Source organism: Corvus moneduloides, chromosome 8 (genome assembly GCF_009650955.1).
Source record: "Corvus moneduloides isolate bCorMon1 chromosome 8, bCorMon1.pri, whole genome shotgun sequence".
Classification (NCBI taxonomy): domain Eukaryota; kingdom Metazoa; phylum Chordata; class Aves; order Passeriformes; family Corvidae; genus Corvus; species Corvus moneduloides.
In genome coordinates, this window is record NC_045483.1 from 17,858,231 (window position 1) to 17,869,548 (window position 11,318).

At 35.9% G+C, this 11,318-nt stretch overlaps 1 protein-coding gene across 4 annotated transcripts in view; it reads left to right on the plus strand.

Moving 5' to 3' along the window:
• The window catches only part of ERCC6 (ERCC excision repair 6, chromatin remodeling factor), a 53,482-nt gene that overhangs the window by 26,725 nt on the left and 15,439 nt on the right, over positions 1-11,318 (plus strand). For all 4 annotated transcript variants that reach the window (XR_004241538.1, XM_032116261.1, XM_032116262.1 and 1 more), the window contains 7 exons: positions 5,133-5,303; positions 5,734-5,910; positions 7,245-7,361; positions 8,720-8,815; positions 9,571-9,789; positions 10,513-10,623; positions 11,073-11,192. Coding sequence is in view for 3 of the 4 variants with exons in the window: in XM_032116261.1 (XP_031972152.1) it covers positions 5,133-5,303; positions 5,734-5,910; positions 7,245-7,361; positions 8,720-8,815; positions 9,571-9,789; positions 10,513-10,623; positions 11,073-11,192 (1,011 nt within the window). In the remaining variant the exon portion in view is untranslated. The remainder of the gene's footprint in view (positions 1-5,132; positions 5,304-5,733; positions 5,911-7,244; positions 7,362-8,719; positions 8,816-9,570; positions 9,790-10,512; positions 10,624-11,072; positions 11,193-11,318) is intronic.

Consider the following 11,318-nt stretch of genomic DNA (forward strand, 5'->3'; position numbering starts at 1 on the left):
ATTGTCAGGAATCTTGATATCTTAGGAAATACTAAATCTTTCAACATTGGTGAAATTATATGCCTTTATGAATAGGCATTTTCTGGTGTACCTTCTAAGATACACAAGCATTGATGCAAGAGCCTGTTTCCCAGTTCTTCAGAGTTGCCCACGGAAGTATTTCACTTGACAGTGAAGAGTGGGGAAGACATCTGTTCTGATTGTTTCATCATAAATTGATTCTAGGCAACACTTCCCACATCTGTTCAGTTAGTGACACTTCTTTATTGTTACAAATGGACTTTGACCAATGTGGTAAGTGAAAAGCTCACTGATTTTTACCTTTTTACCAGTCCATTTTGGTTTTCTTTGCAAGCAGTTACAGGATTTTCACAATAATAGTATGAAATAGCATCCTGAATTGTGAGCAACAGATTGGCTGCAAACCTTGTCAGCCCATTTCAGCTTAGTCACTGAGACATCTCGCTGCTATAATATTCGTGTGGTTTTTAGCATATGTGAAGCTTCCAAAGAGAGACTGTGTTATTCCTTTTCTAAAATAACAATGATAGAAAATTCTGACAGTAAAAGAGGGAAGTGTAAATTTCCAGTTTCACCCCTTGGACTATGACTAATTTAAAGGCCTTCAGCTATCTACAAAGGAAGGCAGATTGCTACTTTAGATGATGAAAGGAAGACACAGTAGCAAGTTTTGAGCTTGTTTAAAGCATTCAGATGAAATGTAAAACTTGCGCTTTTTATTATTATTATTATTATTATTATTATTAATTTTGATTACAGATTATTTAGCTCTTCTATGTAGGTTACGGGGTGGCCAGAGACGGAGACAGAGACGAATGGATCTCTATAAGCAGGTCTTGGGACACAGTCGGTTTATTGTAAAGGCGTGGGTATTGGGGCACTGCTCAGAGCTGCCTGACTCAGCTCTGAGCAGGCCCAAGAGAGTAAGCAGGAGAGTAAGTGGGTGAGAGAGAGAGAGAGAGTGTAAGAGCAAGAGCAAGAGAATAGAATGGAAGTGAAGTAAGGAATAGAAGTGAGAATGAATAGAAGTGTCTGAAGTCCTGGTTACAATACAATAAATCATCTTCTGTACTGAATATTCTAATTGTCACTAACCAATCTAATACAAGATACAAATCCTATAGCATTTACATACAGCCTATAAGAGTTCTTATATTACCATAGAGTGTTACATCTTAACTTCTAAAAACTACTCTTTGGACCCCTTCTGCTGAGCTAGTAGGGTCTGCTCTGACCCTTGGACCTGCCTGCAAGCAGAGGGTATTGTTCCATCAAGAGGTGATTACCTTCAGTGGCCATACCATTGTTTTCCAGTTGTTCAGTAACTAAGACCTGGTATTTCAAAAGTGGCTTTCATTTCGATGTTGCCTGTAGTTTTCATATTCCCAAAATCTTTTGTCAGGCAATCATATTTCCAAGGTTTTCCTGTTTCATCCTCCCCAACACTTCTATGATGATAAATGTGCTTAAGTTTGAGCAGTAGGTGGAACCACATCTAAATGATAGTCTTCCCCTGTGAAGTCAGCTTTCAGTTTGAGCAAGGTATGGCATTTGTGGCTAAATGTGTCCTGCAGTGCAGTCTTACACTGTTAAGCTCCTACTGTGGTTTACACTCAAATCTGATCTGTAAACACTGAGTGCTCTGAGACCTCTAAGCATGAGAGAAAACAAAGAACTAAATCTAATGTAGTGTATCACAAGTGCTGTTCTATTTATGGTATAGAACAGAAGGCAAGGAGAAAAAACTTTGATAGTGTTGGGAAAAAAGCCTTCTTTGCTTCTGACAAGCAAAGAGCTTGTTCTGGTGTTTTAAAACTTCTGTTGGCACATGAGCATTTGTAAATCATAGAATGTAAGAGGCAACATGAACTTTGGTTATCTTGTTCAACATCTCACATATGGCAGGAGGCTGTATTTTTTAAGTTCAAGGCTGAACTTTTTATTTCTTAATCTTTGAAACAGGTATCACCGAGGTTAACAATTCTTTCTGATGTTAGTCACATACCATTTGTAAATGTGTAACTTTGCATTCCCTTATTCTGGTCAAATGCAGGACACACAATTCAGCCCTAAAAAGTAGTTGTCAGTCTATGATGCTTGCAGCTGTGAAACCATCTACTTGAAGATGACTTTACACATGGAAAATTTTAGACTTTCTAGCCTCACAGTAGAGTACATAATCTACATGTGAAGAAAATAAATTTTGGAGGTTACAGTTACTGGCATGATTTCATATGGAACCTGTATTTTAGCCAAAGGCTCTATTTCTGAGTTAAGGACCAAACTCAGATAAAATTAGTATTGTACTCCAAGAAGTAGCATTCTTGTTAAATATGTACTAAGTGCTTTAGCTCTTTTTATTGCAACTTTTACATTATTAAACATTATAATGTGTTCTTTTGAAGCCTCTTCATGGTGCCATTTAGATTTTTTTGTTGGGGCAGGGAAATAATAAAGAGGTTTTATATGTTGAATTTATGGATCCCCAGGCCTAATGGTTGGTTATGAGACAGTGATAAGCCTGCTGAAGAATGCACTTTTGATTCATAGATGATATATGGTTGTATAAGTGACTAGATACTATCTCTGACTTCACGCTTGCCTCAAAGGTATCTGAATGTTTAGTGAATTTTGTAGTTATCACTAGTCTATTTCTTTAAGTTTAGTCTTAACGTACACACTTCTGTCCAAGAAAATGACCATGTTTAATACATAATATATAAGAGTTCAGAATTGAGGTCCTCTTAAATATTTTTTTAAAGACTGCTTTATCCCAAAAAAGATAAACCTTATTAAGCATCAGTCCAAACAGTGGTCCTGGTTTTGTACCTTCAGAAGCAAACTTAAAGGTACAGTGAGGTACCAACAGGAAAAAAGTATTTGCTTGGAGTATGTCCTTAGAATAAATCATAAATCTTTTAGCCTTAAGAAATGGTGCTTGCCAGAAATCATCCAGTCTTTGTACATCTTACGTGGTCCAGTGAAGACAAGGCAACACCATCATCTTATCACCCAAGGCTGGGAGAAAATACTGTCCCTGAATTGTAAAGGCCTGAAGTACTGTGCTGAACAAAAATGCAAGTTCATAATTACTCAATTTACTCACATGTTCCTCTATTCATTAGCATCAATCAGATAAAGGCCAGAGTGCAGAATTTCAAAATTAGGTAACTGCTGTGTATCTATCTGTGCCAATCTTTTGGCATTAGTAGGATTTGCCTCTCTCAAGCAGACTGTTTTTAATTTAGTGTTAACAGTGCATGACCTGAAATATTTCACTGAAGTGTATTTCCAGAGAAAAAATAAAATTAAGTTAGATGTGCCTTTATCTAACGAAACAAGAACTCTAGACTAAAGAATACATTATAAAATAGGATAAATTATGAAATACCACTCCCTCAAGAGTTTGTATCCAATATTAGATCTGTTAGCATGTTTTAAAATATTTTAAATTATTCCAAGAACTGCACCTAAAGTGAAGGCAACCTTGAAAAAGTACTCAATGCAGTAAAATGAGACTTAGTAAGTGTTGTAGTGTGAGTTGATAAAATTGTGTTGTTGTATTTCTTCATTGTCAGCACAAATCCTTGTTTATTAAAAATTTAGCTTGAAGGAAACTTTAATTAATTACAGGTTCAGTAAATCCTGACTAGGATTCTGCTGTGGTGTGTTTACAGTGAATGGCCTTCATGTGCCTGTGTTTCACTTCTGTTCTCTCTGCTACCTGACAACGTGATTTATGGCTGTTGTTTTCTACCAGTCCACTGTTTGCCCTCTAGGAGGGATTGGTCTCTTGAGCCTCCATAATAACAGCAGCACTTTCACAAAACATCTTTTAATGACAAGAGTGTAGCATTCTGTAAGTCAGGCTAATTGCAGACATACCCTTTTAATTGCAAAAATTAGGAGAGGTTACATATTTTACAAGCTTTTAATTTTAAATCACCCGAGATGATTTGTCTTAAGTGTTTGGGTAGAGGTGTCTACAATATTCTATGATAGACCATTGCTGAGACTCAAGAAAAGTTGCAGGCTGTGGATAATATACCAGGTAGAACTAAGCTTTAGATGTCCACACCTGCAGAGAAATCCTACTCTGTCTGAAATACAAATTATTCTAAAGATTACTTATTCTTTTGGGACTCATGATATCAGCATTAAATAATGTGTTGATGATAATCAGAAAGCAGATATTCTTGAACAGTTAAAAGAGTTTTTTGAATCTTCAGGTACGTGTGAGCAAGTAATTTTACAATAAAAGATCATGGATATTGACACCATCTGAGTTTTTGACACGGGTTTTTCCCTTTTGTTTGGTTTTTCTAATTGTTTTTTTGTGGGTGGTTTTTTTTCTTAAAGATACTTCTGGTAATAAGGGGTTTGTCTTTCCTTTAGCAAATGTGGTGGTGATTGTACTTTCTTGTTTTCCTGTCTCATCATCTGCTGTTTGAGTCTTCTAGATTTATCAATGCAATAAAGATGAGTCCTGAACACTGTCAAAAGTGACATAGACTGTTCCTGCCCTACATAACTTGCAGCTATAAAGGCTAGTTAAAACTTGGGGAAAGGTTAAAGCTTACAAGAGAAGCACAAAATTTGAAGACTGATAGCAACTATATTAATCCTATTAATGAGAATGGTTACACAGAATTTAGGATTAAACAAATAGATTTTTGTGTTTGTTTTTCAGTATTGCATTTGTTTAATTTTCCTCTAACATTCTTAATCTTGCTTGCAGTACGCAAAGCTGGGTTTGTGAAGTGAATATAGGAGAACTTGAAGAGACCAGTTACCTGAAACAAATCCAATGTTTGTTTTTTCAGACATTGCCTGTAAAAAATTAAAAATAAAAACCACTGTTTCCTTCTGACCAGGCTTTCATTCAAATTCTGATTTGCTATAACACAGTATTCAAGTGCTTCATTCTTTGACAGAGGAGCTAAGAATCATATAATCAAAATCTTGCCTATACTTACTTTCTTTGCAAAGTAAATTATAGATCTGCTTTTAGAATACTTTTTCTATGTACCTTGGATAGCAAATCTCTGTGTGTGTAGTTCAGGAGGTCTGAGAATTCTGCCTCACTGACAACGTGCACCTTTTGCTTTTAGGTGAAATTAATTCATGAAATCGCTTCCTGCCATGGAATTTTAATTACGTCTTACTCGTACATTCGACTGATGCAGGACAACATCCACACGTATGATTGGCATTATGTCATTCTGGATGAGGGTCACAAAATCCGAAATCCAAATGCTGCAGTCACACTTGCATGCAAGCAGGTACTTTATAAAAAATAAATTTAAGTGCTCTGGAGGGAGGTTCCAGTATCTAATAGCCTATCATAAAAATATATGTTTGATCATTAATAAAGAATAAAAGCATAAATCACAATGGTCTGTATTTGACTATTTAACTTACTTAACATTTTTAATGAATTTACATGGGTAAATTTACAGAAGTATTGTGGAGGAAAAAAAATTAGAAATTTTAAATTGCACAGTAATTTACCAGTAGGGATAAATGTCAAATTGCTGGTGTGAATTTTCTGCTAACAGTACATGAACAGTGTATTGCAGAAACCTGTACTTTTTAGGAGTGTGAGGTCACATATTTTGACACAAGAATTTATTGGTGGTGAAATTGAATATCCTCTGAGGCAGGATACACCATGAGCCATGAAAATAACTTTCTTTTGTGGTTTTTTAATAGTTCCGCACACCCCATCGAATCATCTTGTCTGGCTCCCCTATGCAAAATAACCTAAAGGAGCTCTGGTCCCTTTTTGACTTTATATTCCCAGGAAAACTGGGAACACTACCTGTGTTCATGGAGCAGTTTTCTGTCCCGATAACCATGGGAGGATATTGCAATGCCTCTCCTGTCCAGGTAAATGCATCCAAAATAGCATTTTGCTTGAAGGAAACTCTTCCAACTCTTACTGTTGTTTCTAAACTGACTTCTAAATGTACTTAATGCTGTATGTTCTAGACACTAACCCAAGAAAGAGTTGTGTGTGAGTGTTTTACTGCTGGTTGTGTAAAAACATTCAACTGAGACTGTTTCATTTATACAGGAGTGCAGCTTGTATACAAGGTTTTCTTGTCAAAAGCCCTAAAGTTTAAGTCATTAGAAGTATTCTTTGATATGAAGTAAAGATAAACAAACTGGGATGGGAGGCTACTGATCCTGCATTTTGATGTATTTAAATAGAACTTTCCTGTTTGCTATCAAGCTTTGGCAAATTATGCAATAAGAGGAATCCTTAAATCCAAACTGAAAACAGTTTTTATTTTAAAAAGCTAAATTAGGTGTTGGAAGTCTGGAAGTAGATAAACTAATTTTGAAAGCAAAAAATTATCTGGGAAATTATTATTTAAATAAGTCTATTAGTCTTTGTAGTTGTGGTTCTCAGTATTGGTGGCAGGCTGTTGTATTGATTTCTAATTAGATGACAAATTGTCTGCATCATAATCTGCAGACTAAGTTTTGTATAAATGCTAATAAACTTGTATCCTTTTAACTACTGTTTGTAATGTTTTGCATGCATTGCTAAAGTTTTCTTTTCAAGTTCAAGTACTTCTCCTATATAAATATTAGTAAATTACTAAGTTGGCTTTTGAATTGTTTTTTTAATATCAATAATTTATTCTGCTGTTTGCTTTGCTTCAAGACAAATTAAGGTATTTTTAGCCATTATGTACAGTTAATACCTATCTCACACATCCATTACCCATTATAGAACCATATGCTGCTCCCTTTAGGGCTGGAGTGACCTTTAGTTTCTGTGATCATGGGGATTTTCTTGTACCCTTTTTTTTTGAAGTCTCAAGTGAGCACTAATCTTCACTTATTGTCCAGCAACCACCACTGCTGCAGGCTTCTTTTTTGATCTTCAGTATATGCATTAGCTACTTTTTCATGAGGATTTTGGTTTTGTACCGATTTATACTCACTTCTTTCTTTGGTTTCTAAATTAAATATCTTACTTTTCATCTCTTTTAAAGACAAATCTGGGGTATCTGAGGAAGCCTTACTCAATTTTATTGTTGCTAACATGAATTTTATTGCAACTCGTGTTGAACATGTAACTGTAGATCCATGTAAAATAAGCTATCTAATTTTATTAGGATTTTCCTCTTGTTAATTATGTAATTTTGCTAGTTGCTAAAATTAATATCAAGAATCAAAATACAACTTGTGCCTTTTCTTCCTTTTTTCAGGTAAAAACTGCGTACAAATGTGCCTGTGTGTTACGGGACACCATAAACCCCTACTTGCTGCGAAGAATGAAGGCTGATGTAAAAATGAGCCTTTCGCTTCCAGATAAAAATGAACAGGTTTGCTTAGTTTCACTACTAGATCTGAGTCCTCTCCCTCCCCAAAACTCAGTCTTGCATGAACATTTGGAAATAATCTGTGCTAGTAGCAGATAAAATGCTGGTTTAACTAAAGATAAGGTGCAGAGCTTTCAAGATTCATGTTCTTTCATCAGTGTTCGGAGTATTAAATGATCGCTGCCTTGCAGGGTCTGTATGAGTTCACTCATCTAAAAAGCAAAGGATAGATGAAGTGTAGTCAGGGCTATTTAATACTGTCCCTTAGGTCTCAAGTGCATTGAAATGAGTTGTCTGTCTGTTTTCTTTTTTACAGCAGGAAACAATTAAGCATTGTTTCCTATTGTAGAAAGAATAATTTGGGCAGCAAATAATAGAGAAATACTTGGTGGCAGTTGTACATAGTGCAAGCTAGCTGGCCTATACATTCTAATAAATTTCCAGAATATTAGCCTTGTGGTGTAAAACTTGTTTGCTTTACTAAAAGGTGGGATGTTTCTTTAGGAAACATTTTCATTCAAAGTAGAGGAGGTTGAAAGTATTAGTTAACTGAAATTGCTACAAATACTCACCAGGCTTCAGTGCTTCAGGGTTTCATGTTCTGTCCTCAGTCCTTTCCTGTCTTCTCCTTCTAAAAGAGAAGTAGACATGTTAGTCTTTGTAAGACAGTGCTGAAAGGTACATAATTAAGGAGTAGGTCATACTGTGTATATGCAGTCTAATGATCTTTTTTAACCAATTTTTTTAATTTCCATATACTTTAAAGAGTCTGGGCTACTTAATCTAAAGAATGGGATCATAGTTTAAACAAATTTGATTTTTGCTTTTGTCAGTTATAGGCCACTACATCAGTTTGGTTTAGAGCATCGTTTTGGGTGCCTTGCAGGATGCAAGGAAGTGATTTTGTACCATTTTAGCCCATCAGAGCACCTGAGAAATCATATTTCGTGCTCAAGGTCTAAAGACAGGACAGATCACATCTGCTAAACTTCTAAGAATTTGCAAGTTGTAAGGGATGTGACAGACACACAATGCAAAGATTTTACTATGAACATAGCTTTGAAAGATTGTTAATGTTGCACAGTTACCTCATTAAAATTAGAGAATGACAGCAGTTGAAAAACTAAAACAGTTTGGGGGAAAATGTAACTGCTGTGAAAAGAGCACATAAAACCTCATGAAACTCATCTTAATTATCATGTTCATTCTCTAATTTTTTTTTATTATTTCTTATGATTTGCATACAGTATTTTTTAACTTAGCATTTCAGTATGTCAGACATCTGTGAAGTTTCATTGTAGCACAGGGTAAAATTTTAAAATTCACACAGGTTGGGCTTAAGTGGTTGGTTTGTTTTGTAGGTCCTCTTTTGCCGTTTGACAGAGGAGCAGCGTCAAATCTATCAAAATTACATCAACTCTAAAGAAGTTTACCAGATTCTCAATGGAGACATGCAGGTGGGCATTAAATAAGGATAATGACAGGTAGGGTTTGATAGAGAAAATCATGGCATGGCCTTTGCATTCTTCTAGCTGGATTTTGAGCAGAAAAGGAAGCAAACACACTGATGTCTGTTCAGCTTTTGTAGTTGTCTACTTTTTTTTCTCAGAAATGTTAGATGAAATATATTCGAGTTAGTGACGTGACCAGGTAAAAGTAGGAAAGGAATGAGCTTCACAATATGTTTGTGATCTTGGGAACAAATTATGGCTTGTTGGATGACTTGTTGTAGGTAACTGTATGCATGCTTTTAACTAACTGCAGAAGCAAAGCAAAGGAAAAGCTTAGTTAGTCCTGAGAGTACAGTTCAGGTGTGATAACTTTGTGATACAACAGTTGATGATTTCACAGTATTGACAGAAAGCAGGACATGATAATTTCAAGAAACAAACTGGTGGAATTTTTCCTTTTGAATAAGAAAAAATTGACCTTACAGCTAGGGAGGGACTGGTTTTACTAATGTTGAAGTTGTTGCAGAATTCTCTTAACATTGTCACCAGAATAGGCTCATAAGTACATAAAATTTCAGTCATTTTCTTTTGTACTGATTTTTCCTAAAACTTTCCCTGAAACAAATGCTAATATCAAAACACCATTAAAAACATTGATGGTGAGTGGATAACCTACTGCTTTTTATTTTTCTTGTCCACAACCCCTATAGATAAAAGTATTTGTCATGAAAATAAAAATACTTTTTTCTTAACTTCTTTAGATTCTCTTAGGACTATCAACTTTGAGAAAGATTTGCAACCACCCTGACTTTGTTGCGGATAGTCCCAGAATTTTGAAGAGTGTGCCAGATGCTGAAGCGGAGGATCCAAATCAGTTTGGATATTGGAAACGTTCTGGAAAAATGATAGTGGTAGAATCCTTGCTGAAAATATGGCACAAGCAAGGTCACAGAGTGTTGTTTTTTACTCAGTCAAGACAGGTAAGATGAGCTAATTGTTTTTAGTTTTAGCTATTACTAAAACATGTGTGTGAGTTCCAAAAACACTTGCAATTAGAACCACCTTTTGTAGTGTCTTTCTCATAAAATTAACATCTTATTGAAAAAGTTACTGAAATGACTAAAGTCATTGGAGTAATCAGAGACCAGTTCCCAAACTCAGTAAACTTTACTGGAATGACACAGCATTGTGGCAATGGCCTGGTTTCAATATACTGGGTCGAAGCTTGTATCAGTTATACCCCTATCCTACCAGGCTGTCCATGCTGTGTGGTTTCAGGATACAGTTGGTAGTCAATTTGCATGCTCTGTGTAGTGCCTGTGCATGTCTGATCCTCAGAATCAGTCCCTTCAGGACCATAGCACAGGCAGTGACCTTTGTTTGTTTTCCCTGCCTACTCACAATTTTGTCTTCCTTCTGTGGATTTCCTTGGGGTGCTGCACCCCAGTCTGTTTAATTGTCTTGAGTCTATGGCCCTGGACTTTCCAAACCAAGCACAAATATTCCACTGCATTCAGCTGTGAAATAGGGTTTTTTTCCCCATTTGCATAAGTTGGTTTTCTGTCATTTAAGAAGGTTTTTTAAGTTTTTGGTTGTCATCGCTGGTTTGACACTGCAGTTAGTACCAGAAATTCTTATACGTTGATCACACAGTTGCACAGTCTTCACATCTGGATTTCATTAAATGTTTTCCATCACCACAGATGATGCAGATACTTGAAGTCTTTGTGAGATATAGAAACTATTCCTACCTCAGGATGGATGGCACCACAGCAGTAGCTTCCAGGCAGCCTCTTGTAACAAGATACAATGAGGTGAGATGTTGCATGCCACACATGAATACATATTAATGAGTATGATTGAGTTCTTCCATTCCGTTTTCTTCTGATTTTAGATGTACTACTTTAGACTGGAGACACAAAACTAGGGAGTTCAGTGAAATGAAACCCCTGTATTTGTGAGAGAGAGGAAAAAAGTCATCACTTCTTTCACACTTAAATTGGGTTTTCTGCTAAAAAAACCCACATCTGAGAGGGGGGGGAAAGCAATTTTATTGGATAACAGTAAATGAAATTTAGATCAGACTACTTTTATTTGCCAAAAGAAATACTAGACGAGCAAGGAAATATATTCCTTCTCTTGGCTGCCTTTGCATCTTTGCAAATAATGCTGATGAAATAATCCAGGAAATAATTTTTTTTTTTTAATGTCACATTTTGATGTGACAAATTCTTGTTTTAGTAAATTCTCACTTGGATTACAGGACAAATCCATATTTCTCTTTCTTCTAACAACTCGTGTTGGTGGCATTGGAGTTAACTTGGTTGGTGCTGACCGCGTTATTATCTATGATCCTGACTGGAATCCCAGTGTAGACACACAGGTGAGTTTGGTTTATTACATTCCATTTACCAGCTAAGTTGAAATAAAACTGAAGATGAAATGACATTTATCTCCTCAGATAGTGTTAAAGCACTATGTTGCTCTTTCCTAAGTTGCTGTTCCCAGC